Raw genomic sequence first — 15689 nt, forward strand, 5'->3', positions numbered from 1 at the left:
CCCTCTCTTAATATATCCTGTACAGCTCTGCAATTTTCCTTCACGCACACACTCAGACCTGCAGGTCAAAACCAAATTCCTACGATGACATTGGCCTTTGACACTTCTCTGGTTTGCACTGCCCTCTAGCGGTTCATCAAAGACATTGCGGCAACAAGAAGGGAACTAGCAGAGCCACCGAGCAACCAGCTAAGCTGCAGTTGGGAAAAGCGGGAGACTCTCCTCGGACCGCTCCAACCTGCAAAGCGAGGGTCACGTCACTGTCACTGGAGCTGGACTTCACTGTGGGGTGTAAACATGACCGACTCGTCCGTATAGAAGACTACAAGTTAACGATTCATAATCAGTTGTTATTTGTCATTTGTCTGCTGCTCTACCATTGCACTATTTTACGTAAAAGTCTTTACTATGTAGGATGACAACAAAAATAATCTGCTAAAGAACTTTAAGAAGCCTAAACACAAAATTTTTGTAGGGAAAAATATTGAGGCGACTGGGATTCATTTATTGAACGATTTAACAGTATTAAGTACCCAGGTTTCTACTCGTCAAATACCGCATTTTAACTACTATCTTAATCATTTATGTTTTAACTCAGAAACGTTTTTTCTGCCTGATACATTTCTCGCTTTTGATTTAAAGTCGATTTTGTTAGTAACAGTTTAATTATTTTTCTGGCCCACAGTTTTGAATAATGGACATTGACTTGTTACGACGTGTTTGTGTACACGTGCTATGTTATTTTTACACATGATCGATGTCGAGCGGAATAACATAAATAATCTCCAACAATGCTAATATTTGTCTTTATGGAGGCGACTGCCATGCTAGCAGACGGAGCTCATGTGCTGCTAGCGCTACTGCCAATTTAGAGCACGTGACCATGGGTTGCAGGTCGTAGCAGTCCCTCGAGAGGCTCCCCTCCCTGGTGCAGGTTTATGCTGGTCGAAACATTTCCGGAGCTCTGATTGGTCAGCCACATGGGAGTCTGTTCTCTGATTGGTAGAACGAGGGCAAGGAGGTCTCGTTCTTTCGGAGCGCTCTTCCGGCTTACATGTTGGGGGGAAAAAAAAGAAAAGACGAATGGAAAAAAAATAATCCACACAACGACCATTGCCCAGTAACTCTGCTATACGGTAATGTCTGCAAACACCCTGAAGCATGTTTGCTCATTTAGCCCAAAGAAGTTTATGCTGCTGTAGTCTTTAGAAAGTTGAAGATTTAACATGAAAAGAAGGGACAGCTGGGTTAGCGATTCTAACGTTAGCTTGCTGCTAGCTTGGATAGCTAGCTGACATGGTAACATTAGCTTTTGACGTTACCGAAGAAAAAACCGCGACCACCGTGAATAAAATATGATTGAGTTCATATCGCATGTGGTCAATTTGATTCGGGCAGTCAAAAAGTCCTTTATATATTCCAATGTTAACTTGGGGTTGTGCTCGTTCCAGTTTTGTTATCTTAATACCTGTATAACGTTAACGTTAAACAAAGGTTCGCAGTGTGTTGTTTTTGCTTTTTATCTTTGTGCTTCCATCGTTAATGACGCCCGTCCCAGTTCCTGTGTGCTTTGCTATCTGTTGACGATAATATTCCGCAGCTCCCCGTTAGCTTTTTTATGTTACCGAGCGCCTCTTAAGGGTTAAACTCGCAATGTTGTGTTGTTAACGTCCTTGATATAAATACGCATTAACATTGTGACTGTCTAATACCCGAATAAATGTATAATTCTGAACAATGTTTTAGGTCAAAAGTAGGTAAAATGAGCTCCCAGCAGTTCTCCCGACACGGGCTGCCTGCTTCTAGCGGAGGAGCACCTCCGATTCCTGCAGCTGGAAACGTGGTGTCTGTCAGTCAGCCATCAAATCCACCAGGTAACTTTCTGTCAGTGAAAGACGCGCAGGATATTCCACCAATGGAGAGGAGGACATCTCTGAAATAATGTGCTATTACTTTTCTGTCACTGTAGCAGATGCTGAGAGCAATCGGGATACTGAACATGGACAGCAGGACCATGCACCTGCAGGGGGTGGGGGACCCTTGGCCTTTAGAGATGACAAGCAGGAAACCATGGTGGTGAGACCTTACCCACAAGTACAGACTCAGGGCCAACCACAAGCTGCTCCCCAAACTGTGGCCATCCAGCCAGGCACACCTGTGACAGTACCTGCTCCCCCTGTCCACCATGCGCAGGGACAGTCTGCAGTCCTCACTGAGGGACAGATGAAGGTCATTATTATTTCTCTAATTATTCAAACCTCCACAAGCAGTCTATGCACAGTTACAATGAGACAATAACTGACTAATATCTGACTATCTCAGAAAGTATTAGCTAGTTCATGTTAGATGACCTCAGCTTGAGCAATGGTGAGTCAGGGTTTATTGGAAGGGTTTAAGGGGCAGTTGGAAGTTATCTTGAATCTATAAATTTTAAGAGATATATGGTATAACACTTTGTTCTGTTGATCCCACCTTCGTGTCCTTCAGACAGAGTTGATCTGGTTTCAAGTGTGGTTAATATCAATAGGATTAGTCTGGTTAAACTTGTTTATTGGAAGCTGGGCCAAGACTAAAACCAAGTGGCAGATTAGGTTAGTGGTGCATACAAGGGAATGAACAGGAAAATTACAACCATAAACTTTACGTGTTCAGATTTCTGTGGAAATTGGTTGACATTTTAGTAATGGGTAATCTAGTTACTACTTTATTATTTTGAAAGAAAGTATTTGTGTGACAAATGAAGATTGTATAAATTTCTTTAAATTCCTTATTTTATCAGCCATTTATCATTAAATAAACAGGTTCTAAGATGCTTAGTCTGATAGACTTAGACCATTTTATTATTTTTCAGATTTCTTGGGAATCAGTTAATTATCAACATATATGAAAAGTATTTGTTTTGTGTATTTTTTTCTTTCATAGGCTGTCTTGAAGTCGCCAATGCCAAGTCGTCTTATTGCCCCAGCACCAGCTTCCAACCAGGCTCATATTGCCATACCCTCAAAGGTGCCTAGCAGTTTTGGTGTCTCAATAGAAAACAGTATTGCTACAAGCTCTTCTATTCCTGTGGCAACCATCAGTGGTCAGCAGGTCAGTTCAAATTGGCTTCTGAAAGTTTTCAGACCCTTCTACTTTCTGCAAAGTCAAAAATTAATCCTTATAATAATTAATATATTGTTATTTTTCCTCATGTTTTACTGTTGCTTTTATTGTATTTTAGGGTCAACACTTACAGCACCTGGTGCCAACCAACATACAGATTATTAGAAGCAGTACTACCCCTGCACTGCAGATTGGGACCCCTCCCCAGACCTTCACATCCCATTTACCTAGAGGTATGCTCAGTGTAATTATAACAGTATGCAAGGCTTGATTTTTATACCTTCCCGTAAAACTGTAGTCTGTTAATCTCTCATTTGGTACATCCTAGGATTTTATTTTATTTAATTTATTTTTCTTGTAGGGGCTGCTGCAGCAGCTGTTATGTCCAGTGCCAAGCCTGTCCTCCGACCAGCCACCGGAGTAGGGGCAGGCCCTGGACAGCCCACAGTGCCGCACCTCATCCACCAGACGATTCAGGTGCCTTGATGTGCTTTTATCTAACATGTAGATATTGTGCTTGGAATTCATGATCACTGAGTAAAAGCATGAAACCTCTATGTTGCAGTCCCGCCCTGCTGTAACAACATCTACTGCTGTGCTTCCAACTGTGGTGGCCCCCATTTCTGCTACTAGAACTCAGTCCCCAGTTATCAGTCCAACTGTTACACATACTGCAGAAGTGGCACATGGGTAAGTGTAAACAAAACTGACCAAGTTAAAGCAGAAATGTTGCATGTGTAAGTACTAAAAGTGATGTTAAATTAGTTAAATTATTTAATTGGATGATAATCTGTATGGAGAAGCTTGGTCAGTATTTTTTAGTTAAAAATCCTCAGTTCATGTCTGAGGTTGTGGCCAGTAACAGTTCAACCAAAGAGTGTGTTTTGTTTTTTAGCTGCCCGAAATTATAAAAGTATCAATATAGTATAGTAAAAGTAGTGTAAGTAAAGAAAGCTCACAAAAATAAACCAAACTAAATAAAAAAACCATAAAGTACTGTGCATACACAAGTGCATGCATGGGTCAAAAACATCACCCTGAGGAACTTATTCAGCCATTTAGTTTTTAAATCTGGCTCCTTTTACAATTTTCCCACCAACGTTCTCTATCCTGTACTTATTAAATAGTGTATTAGTGTGTTTAAAAATGGAAATGCCACCCAACAACAAGATTCAAACATGTCGTCAAGGTTCCAGCTGACTAGCATAGCCCCTCTCTGAAACCAACATTATTTTTTCTAAACACAGACAGTGAACTTTGACTATAAACTGTATAACATAAACTTGTTTTAAGTGATGCTCCCATGCCCTTCAGTCACAGATGCATGTCAGCTGATACCTGTCCAACCAACCCAAATAGCATTTGGAAGTTAGCATTTTTTTTTATTTTTTTTTTTTAAATCATTAACACCTCAAACACAGCCTTGTGGGGCTTTTTGCTGGAGGACATTTGTGGTTTTACCTTGCTTGGTTGCTTTAGCACAACACCTGTTTCTGCCATCCATCCTCTAGTTTAAAACCAAAATATATCCAAACAACCAATGTAACTTATTAATTTCACTTTGATGCTAGCGTAGTTGGGCTTTTCTCCTACCAAGGTTAATTTCACTATAGTTAGGAGTACTGCTGTTAAACTCTTCATCTATCTTAAAATTACCTTCTGTTAAATTGGAAAATTGACTTATAATCAATTAATCATTTAGCTTTATTTATGTTTTTTGTTTTGTTTTTCGATGTTGTGGCTAGTTGTTTTCAGCACTGTTTCTGTGCTTTAGCCAACCTCAGCAGTGCCTGCCCAGAGAAACTGAAGAGGTCAGTAATTTGACGGTTTTGCTCTTTCAGGCGTCCGGGGCCAACCATTCACCCCCCTGCTACAATCAGTATTCAAAGGAATCCGACATCCCGTGAAAACACAGCACGGATCACACTACCGTCATACCCGGCAATTGGAGTTCCAAAGGTCCAGTCTACACACACCATGGCACAGGTTTCTACTTCATGATGACCCGCTACAAACGTACCAGTAGAATAATTTGTGTGTTACACTGTTTGAAATAATTACATTTCTTGTATTTTGCAGAAGCCCATTTTCAGCACTGTGACACCAGTAGCTGCAGCAACTGTGGCACCAATTGTTGCCACTAACACTGTACCATCAACCACCACAATAGGTAACGCACTTAGTTACAAACTGTTTTAGTATTAGATGAAAGGACAAAAAAAGTAATTGAGATGTTAATCTTACACAAATGCATGATAAATGTTGATTATGATGCTTTTATCATGTGTAGGGACTGTGCCTCATACCCAAATGACCAGTAGCACTATTGTCACCATGACGATGGCCTCACACTCCTCTCATGCCACAGCAGTAACCACTTCTACCATCCCTGTTGGTAAGCTGGTTGTTTTGTTTCACATGAATTAAATCCTGTTGTGTTTTTCATAAGCAGGAGAAAGTATCAACATTACATTTTTACCATGATTTTAGTGAACTGTTGGTCTTCATCATCCCTTGCGGTTATTTACAGCTAAAGTCGTCCCTCAACCCATCAGCCACTCTTCATCCCGTGTGCAGCCCGACTACGCGGGAGAAAGGGCCAACCTCATCCCTATCCCAGGCCATAGGTCATCTCCTAACCCCGTCACCATGGAAGCAAGAAGTGACAACAGGTGAGCAAATCATGCGTGATTCTGAATCTTGAGTATGCAAGTAAAATGATGAACAACTCTTGGAGGCGCAATTGTGATAGAGAAGGAGAGTTAAATGTTATCCAGTGTAACACAATAACCTGCTGGCAAACTGCATTCTCACCTGTTTTGACTGGTCTTTAGATATGTTTATCTCATACATGAGAAAACCAATACAGAGAACCGGTGTTTTACATTGCTCATTTTTATGTGGTATAACATAGGTTTTCTGCAATTCAAAAATAGGTTGTGGTGAACTTTTATGAATCACTGTGTCTCATTACAAACCAACAAACTGAAATACAATAGATCAGTCATGCCATTGCTGCTGGTGATTGTATAATTTATATTAAGGTTAATTAATGTATTGATATAATCATTATAATTTTATTATAATAATAATTATTCTTAAGATTAATGTTATTATTTATATTATTGTATGTTTTCTATTTAAGAACTTCTGTGCCAGTGCAGTTCCAGTATTTCCTGCCGACTTACTCATCGTCATATCCTCTGACACATACCTACACCCCCATCACAAGCTCTGTATCCACTATCCGCCAGTATCCCGGTAAGCACTTTTGACCAGTGTGTTGTGTAACATATCTTATAATATCATATCGCATCTTTTAAACTGGGACTGACAAACCAACATTTGGCCAAAATATGTTGAAAACTGTAGTAAATGGTAAAGATCATTGCATGACTTAATAGGATGAAGGCGTCATTTTAGTTTTATTCTCCCTCAGTTACTCCTCAAGCTCCAAGTTCAGCACTGCCCACGCAGCCTGGGGTTGGCGTGGCCACCACTGTCCATCTAAATCACATGCAGCTGATGGCAGTGGATCGGATTGGCCTGCCGTCTCCACAAATCAGCACCCAAGGGATCCAGCCTGCACCAATTGCTGCACAGGGCATTCAGCCTACCCAGATAGGAGTGCAGGGTCTGCACACATCTGCATCAATCACCACACAAGGAATACAGCAGGCACCTATAGCCACTCAACAGCAGCAGCAGCAACAACCACAGGCTGAAGCTAAACCTGGTAATAACTAAAGCAACACTGTCTGGTTGTGTTGATGAGCACTTAACCATGTTAGCTGTTTGTAATGCATGTTTTATGTCATTCAGGAGTTGTTCTAGCTGATGGCTTCGTAGCTAGCCCCATCAGCAGCACATTCAGCACCACCCAGCCAGTAGCCACAATGGTGCAAGCACATACCCAGGGAGGTGTAGGAGGAGCTCCCACCCTGGTATCTTCCCCTAGACCCAGCATCCTCCGCAAGAAGCCTGCTAGTGACAGGTGAGAAGAACTTGAGTAGAATTTGAGACAGTGGCTTTTTTAGGCTAATCTAGGCTTTTCAGTAGCACACTTCTAACTTGTAAGATGCTGGTTGACTGCATGACACGATAAAAGTTTCACTTATACCTGCACGAGTTCTAATAGAATGCTTTGAATTTGGCCTGTTGTTGTGTGTTAAAGTTGCGTTCGAAAGAACCTGATACCTGCCCAAGCCAGTGAACCCAGCAGTGGTAGGATTGAGAGTGGTGTGAGAGGAGCAGGATCTCCCCGACCTGCAGGGTAAGCTTCTGTCACACCGGTGACATCCATGTCCACGATCTGTTGTCATTAATTCTCTTTCCTCTTTTTTTTTTTTTCTCTTTTCTCTTTATATTTCCTTAATTCTCTAACCTCTTTCAATTTCTCTTAGTGTGAAGCCAAAAACCGAGGTGCAGATGGCAGTGGCCCCCCCTGTAGTGGCCACAGTGGAAGCACTACCTGCTCAAGGAGGAGAACAGCAGGCTTTGTCCTCTAACCCCCAACACCTCACCCAAGCCATCCCTACCATGCTTGCCACTCCGGGGCCTGTACCTCCTTCCCAGCCCTCCACTGTCCTGTCAACCCTGCCTGCAGCCATGGCTGTAACACCACCTGTCCCTGCTTCAATGGCCAACACTGTGGCCTCTCCCACTCAGCCTGCGGCCAGTAGCACTGCAGCATGTGCTGCCAGCTCTGCCTGTCCTGATGTGAAAATCAAGCAGGAAGTGGAGGCCATGGACACCTCACAGCCAGGTGAGGAGTCTTGCACAACATCAATGAGTTGATGTGTTGAATTAATTGGTGTGTAGAAAAAGAAATGTTACACACATGAATGTTGTATGCATTTCTTTTTCCAAAGACCCTAGTGCGAATTTGTCGTCAGCTCCAGCCCTCACCAATCAGCCCTCCACCCTGAACACACCTGCCACAGGTGATCTGATTCCTGGGGCTTCCCCAAGAAAGAAACCCCGCAAGCAGCAGCATGTTATTTCTACAGAGGAGAGCGAGATGGTGGAGACCAACAGCACAGATGAAGAAAAGGCCACAGCCAGGCCCATCACCGGGAGGGCAGAGCGACGGGAATCTCCACCAAGGGAATATGTTGGTATGCAATGACATTCAGTAGTTGTTCTGCTGTGCATTAGTGTGCCATTAGCATTACCACGTTTCATGCTTGGCTTTGTCTTCAAGATGAAGAAGGAGTGCGTTATGTGCCGGTCAAGCCCCGGCCTCCTGTTACCCTTTTGCGGCATTATCGTAATCCCTGGAAGGCTGCCTACCACCATTTCCAGAGGTACAGTGACATCCGGGTCAAAGGTCAGTAGCTTCTGGCATACTGCAAAATTTACTTCATAGCTTATGTAAGTTTTGTTAAACTAATGAGAATGAAGGAATGCACTTTTTTTTTTTTTGTCTTAATAAATCATTTGTTTCTCTCTCAGAAGAGAAGAAGGGCAGCTTACAGGATATGGCCAATCAGAGAGGAGTGGCCTGCAGAGCACAAGGCTGGAAAATTCATCTATGTGCTGCACAGCTCAGGCAGTTGGTGTGTACTCCAGACTATACCTCTTTATTTTATAAACTTTCTTTGATACCCACTGGAGACGTTCAGTGATGCTAAAACTGACTTTGATTGTGCATCTCTTACTTGATCTTCAGTCAAGTTTGGAGCATGATGTGTACAGCCGCCTTTCCACCCTTCAAGAGGGCCTGATTCCAAAGAAAAGAGCGGGTTCTGACGATGACCTGCACCGAATCAACGAGCTTATACAGGTAAGATTGTTTGTGCCGTCTGGGGACTTAAAATACAACTTTCTCTGCTCAGTCACCGTCAACTGGTCAGTGTATAAATGAGTGGATATCATCACTAGTGTTAAGTCCAGATGAACGAAATGGAAGTATTGAAGTCTTGGTGCTTTCAGCAAGAATGCCAGGACAAACATGAGTCATTTGTTTGGTCTCTCCTTATAGCTGCTGCCTTCCCTGTGTGCAGCTGATTCAAAAGGCCACTGTGCTAAACACTCATCATCAGGTAAAATCCAGTGGTGAGTGTTATTAGCATTATCGTAGTTGTATAATTGATTATCTGTTTGTCATCAGGGCAACATGCAGCGCTGTAAGCTGGTCATGGACCAGGTGACCGAGGCCAGAGATACCATGATGAAAGTGCTCGACCATAAGGAGAAAGTACTGAAGCTGCTCAACAAAAACGGTGCCGTCAAGAAGTCCTCCAAACTGAAGCGTAAAGAACGGGCATAAGCAGGACCTCCTCCTCTGTCAACAACCACCACCGTCCCCTCTCTGGAGAGGGACAAAGGAGCTGCTCGGAATCTGGTGCTATGATTTGCTACATACAATCGCACGCACCCTCCCTATCTGCCTGGAAGCGGACAGAGAGAAGTGACAGGAGGCCTTCATGAAGCAGGAAAGCCCATCAGGAACAGGTTCTCATTAAAGACACAGTGCACATACTGAGCGTGGGACATTGTAGGTTCCATTAGAGAGGGGAACTCGATAGCCCTGTCACTGCCCCCCCCCCCCCCCCCCCCTTCTTTTTTTTTTGGGGACCCCAGAGACCATTTTATTAACTTAGTTTTGGCTGGTTCTTTCAAGACAATGTTTAAAGCTGCCACATTGTGTTTCTGATCTTTTCCATCATAGGTAGGTGCAGTAAATCTCTTAAGTGAAAGCATTTCAGTTAAGGTGAATGGAGAATGCAGTCAACGCAAATCATTTAAAATGACTCCTTTACTGCCTATTTTCAGTTTTCAGATGTTTTCATCAATCTGTGCCTTCATTTTGTCAGTGTACACCCAATTGACAGGGAAATTTGAAAGCATTTCCATATTGTATTAAAACTGTCAAAATATTCTAACACAAAGGTCAGGTCTGTTTCACTGCTTCCCACCTTTACATCCTGCAACTGCAATTTTTGAGTTGACAGGGTCAAGGGTTACCCATCAGCCAAGAGTTTAGGTGTAATCGAAAAGACAATGGAATACTGTTGGTTGAGATTGAAACCAGTACTACAAGAGAAATGTGGCAAATTGATTTAACACAAAAAACCTCTATGGATTAACACTGTACTTAGGTTTTCACTTTCAGATTACTATCTAACACTTAAAGCTGCCATGAATCATCCACGTAATCCAAAATAAATAGACGTGTTGGTTAAAAACAGTACTTTTGTTTTCTGAAGGTTCAGTGCTGTTAAGAAACACGGCGAGTTGTCTCGTGATTACAGTGGTGGGTTGACTTCGTGTGAATCCCTGTAAATGTGCGTTTCTTTTTTTTCTTTTTTCCATTGACCTGGTTGTTCTAAATTTTGTACTCAAACATTTTGTGCTGTGTGACGTGTGCCGCTTCATTTTGCAGAGTGTAATGATAATGACCTAATGAGATGAAGTGAGCCTGAAACATTCAGCTATTGTACATTGTTTTTGTCTGTGTAGTAAAGATACTTAAACAGTACAAGATTTGCTGTTATTTTGTCCAATTGATTGTGTTTGAAATTATGGATCCCTCTTTGTGTCAGTAAGATGTCTTTATGGAGTTATTGAAATGAAACCGTACTTCGACGCCAAGCAAAGGAGATAAAAACAACATACCCGAGGACAGATTTTTTTCAATAGTGCAACATTTTTGCTTTGCAGCCACTCGGTGCTCAGACACTGACCTTCTTAAGTGAATATATTTCACCGTCGTTAAAATGAGGAAGCCATAGTATAACCCAACAGATAAAATGTATATTGTTAAATCAGTGTTTATGCTCAGATAAATGTATTTGACACTGTAAGCAGGCTGTACTCTAAAGTTTGTGCCCTTTTGAGGTTTCTCTTCTAGAAGTGCATCTTTGTGATTCAACTCCTTTTGATATTCAATTTCACAGTTACAAATGTGGATGGTATAAAGTTTCTTACTGAGTAAGATCACTTTCTAACATCTCCAGAATGATCCAAGCTCTTCCTCCTCACTATCTACTATTTACAACATAATTACGTCCATGTTCAGAATGTGTTGGCAGCAGTCGACGTGTGACAACTGTTTACAGGTCAGCAAAAGCAAGTTAATGGCACCTTTTTTCTGATACCGTAATTTCAACGTCAAACCAGTTCAGAATGATTTAACAATGAATTTCTAAGTAGAAGAACACTTTGTAACCTTTTGAAATGATGTCTGTTATCGTGTTCGGCTAACATCTTTATTACAGCTCACATAAAAACTGGAATAGATGCACTGTGATGGTTTTATAGTATTGTGTTCACCATGTCAGCTGGGATTCTGGTGGGTAGTGACATTGTGTGCCTTTACTTTGGCAGGATCAAAGTCAAAGGCCCATAAAAAGGTGTTTGCTGGGAAGGCGATCTTCTTCCTGCTTTATAGTTATTCAAGGAAAGGTTTCCTTCATTACAGCAGCGGCTTCCTCGAAAAGAACTGGCTGTTGTCAGGTAAGAGTTGGAAGTGGAAACAATACTAATTTCATACTAAAGATGACGAACTTTGTTCATAAAGTGTGCACAAGATGCAATTTTAATAGAAATACGTGTAAATTTAAATTTCTTTTAATGTCTGATGTGTTTAGTTTTGTGTGTTTTAAGTCTAAAGATATCTTCAGTATGTTTGCACACATCAAGTTGAGTAGCTCTGTGTGTAAGCGGACTTACTGAATTAGGATATTTTTGAATTTTCTTGATAGACTTAATCTACATTTCTGCTATGCTGCATTTAAGTAAGGTAAGAGTTTGTCTCTGTAACATTTAATTCCAAAATTAAGCTCAGATGCTCATCTTGAGAACAGTTTTTGGCACTTGCTATTTATTTATTACAACTTCTGTTTACCACATTTAGGGAGAGTTTGTATGGGTCGACACAGGCATCGGTGTGCCGATCGGGGCGGAGGTCAAGGTGACAGACACAGGACAGCTTCAGCTGATTGACGATGAAGGGAAGGTACAAAAATCGTTCTCGTTTGCTTTTAGAAAGTGCAGGGAAACCGGCATGAGCATAATGAAAACTCTTTTCACGACATACACACAGGAGCACAAAATTAAAAAGAAGACAGAGGGAACCATCCGGCCCATGCACCCCACCTCTGTGAAAGGTGTCGATGACATGATAAGGCTTGGCGATCTCAACGAGGCGGGGCTCCTCAGGAACCTCCTGGTTCGCCACAAAGAAGGCATCATCTATGTAGGTTTCTATTACCTGCATTCACTCACAACCACCTAGTTTTATGATGTCCATAACAGCCTGTGGAAATGGTTGAGTCTCCCTTTGTTGTAAATAGCATTCTGTCTCAGACTTTGCCCTCTACTTTATCACTGTACTGCTTGTCTCCATAGAGACAAATGAGCCTCTGTTGAAAGAGTGTTTCTGTGTCACTGCATCAGAGCTGAACAGTGTGTGTTCAAGTATGAATCAGGCCATTTTGTTATATGAAAATACTACTGCTTAATATAGTAGGCAGAATTCTAAAGACTGATATTCCCTTGTTGTGCACTCGGGAAGCATACGATCAGCCACTGCATTTACAGAAGTTTTTCCTCATTCATATCCACCCATCAAATGTTTAAATGTACTGAATCATATTTGGAACATGTGACTGGTTTTTTGCTGCTGTGACTAAACAAGGGGTCACTGGCTTGATGTGCTCACAAGTTGTTTCTTCGCATGAATAAACACACACTCTTATCAAATGTGCTACTGTGGTAACATCGCTTTCTGTTTAAAGACATACATAGGCTCCATTCTGGTTGCAGTCAACCCTTACCAGCTGCTGCCCCTCTACACCACCGAGCATGTGCACAGCTACACAGATCGACGGATGGGCGAGTTGCCACCGCACGTCTTTGCCATCGCAGACAACTGCTTTTTTAACATGCGCCGCAACCGAAAGAACCAGTGCTGCGTCATCAGGTGCGCTCATGTGTAATAACACCAGACTAACACAGATCCTAACTTTTGCAAAGTGGTAAATATAAATGTGACAAGCAATAGATTTGATTTTTGGAAGTTAGATCTTTTTGGGTTATATGTTTTTTTGCTTTTTAGGAGCAGACTTAAAAAGAACGATACCACTCTCATGTGTGTTGATTAATTATTAGGGTTTAGAAGATGAATCCATTTGGACTGAACAAAGACACTAAAGCTGATTTTGTAGGTTTTGCATGATGATGCTGTATAAATGAGGGCTGCTAGTCAATTGTGTCTGTATACATCTGCTTAGAAAACCGTGTCATTTGTTATACAAAAAAAATTTGAAAATTATGAATGTGTAGTGATTAGGTTATAGATGTAGACTGAAGAGAACAGCACTTAACATCAGTCATTGTGAACTCCCTTTGTTAATGTTGAGACGTTTAAGTTGAACATCATCCCCAACTGTAATTCATTTCTTACCCAGCCAAGGTTGGGTGTTACCAAAACTAATAATTTATAAGGCACCTTAAAAGCATATTTTGATCTGCCAAAACCGGATTGCTAGTGGTTTAAAACAGAGGTTTTTGCTTAGAATAAGAGAAATGAAATAATAAAATACATGTTTGTTTTGCCTCACCAGTGGAGAGTCAGGAGCAGGGAAAACTGAGAGCACCAAACTGATGTTGCAGTTCCTGGCAGCAGTAAGCAGCCAGCATTCTTGGATAGAGCAGCAAATTCTAGAAGCTAACCCCATCTTGGAGGGTATGAGCATAACACAGAGAGAAAGTAATATTTATGTTCAACTAAATCCTCCCTTCTTTGGTTAAGTGTACATCTTTCTCCCAGCCTTTGGTAACGCTAAAACCGTCCGCAATGACAACTCCAGTCGATTTGGGAAGTACATTGACATCAACTTCACCAAGGGCGGGGCCATCGAGGGGGCTCGCATTGAGCAGTACCTGCTGGAGAAGTCCAGAGTTTGTCGTCAGGTGGGGGAATCGGCTATCTGCACTTAAGGAAATGCTAAAATAGTATGAGGCCCATTTTCTTATGGAAAAAAAATGTGTTTTATGTGCAGGCACCTGAGGAAAGAAACTACCACATCTTTTACTACATGCTGATGGGCATGCCAGCTGAGCAGAAAAAGATTCTTTCCCTTGGGAACGCTGCTGAGTACAACTATCTGACCATGGTACTGACATAACCTGGGAATGTATAAATAACACTGCCTTTTTTTGGTGGATTTTAGAAAGAAATGCACAGATTCCACAGATAAGAGAAGAGTTCATATTTGGCTTTAAACCATGTAATTGTGTGACCAGGGTAGCTGCACCAGCTGTGAAGGGCGTGATGACGTGAAGGAATACGCCCATTTCCGTTCAGCTTTAAAAATCCTCATGTTCACAGAAAATGACTCCTGGGAAATATCCAAACTGCTTGCAGCTATCCTCCACATAGGAAATGTGGAATTTGAAGGTAAGAACAGCACTCCACAATGGTATGCAGTGTGTATGTGGATGGTAAATAAATTGTATAAGATACTTTCATCGTTTTAGCTTTTTCTTGCATAATTTCAGGCACCATAGTGAATAACTTGGAAGGCTGTGACATCCTCACATCATCCCATTTCAACGTTGCTAGCCAGCTTTTGGAGGTTGGAGCATTTGTTAATTTTTTTTTTTAATATAAAACAAAATAGGAACAGATATGACCCTGTCTCTTTGTGTCCTGCTAGGTGGATCCCAAAGCACTGGAGAAGAGTCTGACTCAGCACTCCTTCATGACGGCCAGGGAGAGTGTGACCAAATCTCTCACCTGTGCCCAGGCCATGGATAGCAGGGACGCCTTTGTCAAAGTAACATAAGAAAAGCTTTTAAGTCAGGCAAAAATGAATTTAACAACCTGAAAACACAAATCTAATTAATCTACCTCTAAACCTTAAACAACCAAAGATCAATGGATTTTGGTGTGTCCCTTCAGGGGACATGTCACCACAACCACAACATGATACATCTATATCAAATAGAGAAATATGCTGATGACGATAAGCCATAAGCCGCAAAAAACTTGACACTTAGATATTTGTGATGTTTTGTTTCTGCTTATTGTTTCACTGTTTCAGCATTTTCATGCGCTTTTCTGTTTTATTTGTTCAGGCTATTTATGGAAAACTTTTCATTTGGGTTGTGGACAAAATTAACGCTGCCATTTACAAGCCACTTGAGGATTCCAGCAATGTCCGACCGTCAATAGGCTTGCTTGACATCTTTGGTTTTGAGAACTTCAGCAAAAACAGGTCAATGATCGCAATGTCATATTGTTTTTAGACATTTGACTAAGTTAACTTAAATCCGTTATCAATGCATTGTTATGCTTTTGCAGCTTTGAGCAGCTGTGCATCAATTTTGCCAACGAGCAGCTGCAGCAGTTCTTCGTCAAACATGTTTTCAAGATGGAGCAAGATGAGTACACTCGTGAAAACATCGTGTGGAATCACATTGATTACAAAGACAACCAAAGCACTCTGGATGCCCTCGCCAGCAAACCCATGAACATACTGGCTCTTATTGATGAAGAAAGCAACTTCCCCAAGGTCTCTATCCTTTTGTACCTTGAAAACAATCCGTTGTGGTGAAGCAAAGCAGGTTTAATGCTC

At 41.6% G+C, this 15689-nt stretch overlaps 2 protein-coding genes across 5 annotated transcripts in view; both read left to right on the top strand.

Annotated features, from left to right (window-relative positions):
- The first annotated feature begins 277 nt into the window (after window positions 1-277).
- Window positions 278-10588, top strand: sap130a (Sin3A-associated protein a). Of its 4 annotated transcripts, XM_067514163.1 has the most exons (22): window positions 278-1136; window positions 1747-1874; window positions 1970-2229; window positions 2923-3090; window positions 3221-3335; window positions 3464-3579; window positions 3668-3792; window positions 4944-5088; window positions 5182-5272; window positions 5393-5497; window positions 5633-5774; window positions 6248-6363; window positions 6542-6838; window positions 6925-7096; window positions 7277-7375; window positions 7506-7867; window positions 7974-8219; window positions 8306-8431; window positions 8557-8660; window positions 8774-8887; window positions 9086-9146; window positions 9215-9370. In XM_067514163.1, exons 2-22 carry the CDS (start codon window positions 1763-1765, stop codon window positions 9232-9234), a joined length of 3096 nt encoding a protein of 1031 aa, XP_067370264.1. In that variant the 5' UTR covers window positions 278-1136; window positions 1747-1762; the 3' UTR covers window positions 9235-9370. The 4 variants fall into 4 exon arrangements, with proteins under 4 accessions (XP_067370264.1, XP_067370263.1, XP_067370262.1 ...); XM_067514162.1 differs by lacking the exon at window positions 9086-9146 and having other exon boundaries at window positions 4944-5061; window positions 9215-10588; XM_067514161.1 differs by lacking the exon at window positions 9086-9146 and having other exon boundaries at window positions 280-1136; window positions 9215-10588.
- Window positions 10589-11442: 854 nt separating this feature from the next.
- Window positions 11443-15689, top strand: part of LOC137132080 (unconventional myosin-VIIb) — a 16669-nt gene continuing 12422 nt past the window's right edge. Inside the window, exons 1-13 of the mRNA XM_067514158.1 lie at window positions 11443-11562; window positions 11811-11848; window positions 11963-12064; window positions 12152-12304; window positions 12846-13030; window positions 13674-13795; window positions 13880-14022; window positions 14112-14225; window positions 14356-14509; window positions 14611-14687; window positions 14769-14888; window positions 15190-15329; window positions 15416-15626. Of these exons, the coding sequence (XP_067370259.1) occupies window positions 11831-11848; window positions 11963-12064; window positions 12152-12304; window positions 12846-13030; window positions 13674-13795; window positions 13880-14022; window positions 14112-14225; window positions 14356-14509; window positions 14611-14687; window positions 14769-14888; window positions 15190-15329; window positions 15416-15626 (1539 nt within the window). The 5' untranslated portion in view covers window positions 11443-11562; window positions 11811-11830. The remainder of the gene's footprint in view (window positions 11563-11810; window positions 11849-11962; window positions 12065-12151; window positions 12305-12845; window positions 13031-13673; window positions 13796-13879; window positions 14023-14111; window positions 14226-14355; window positions 14510-14610; window positions 14688-14768; window positions 14889-15189; window positions 15330-15415; window positions 15627-15689) is intronic.

This window comes from Channa argus, chromosome 8 (assembly GCF_033026475.1).
Source record: "Channa argus isolate prfri chromosome 8, Channa argus male v1.0, whole genome shotgun sequence".
NCBI classification, from domain to species: Eukaryota; Metazoa; Chordata; class Actinopteri; order Anabantiformes; family Channidae; genus Channa; species Channa argus.

Excerpts from the sequence above, each read along its gene's own strand:
- sap130a (XM_067514161.1), top strand. The coding sequence starts at position 1,763 with ATGAGCTCCCAGCAGTTCTCCCGACACGGGCTGCCTGCTTCTAGCGGA. Across the intron at positions 6,839-6,924 it reads ACAGGCTGAAGCTAAACCTG|GAGTTGTTCTAGCTGATGGC; the intron begins GTAATAACTAAA and ends TATGTCATTCAG. Across the intron at positions 7,868-7,973 it reads CATGGACACCTCACAGCCAG|ACCCTAGTGCGAATTTGTCG; the intron begins GTGAGGAGTCTT and ends CTTTTTCCAAAG.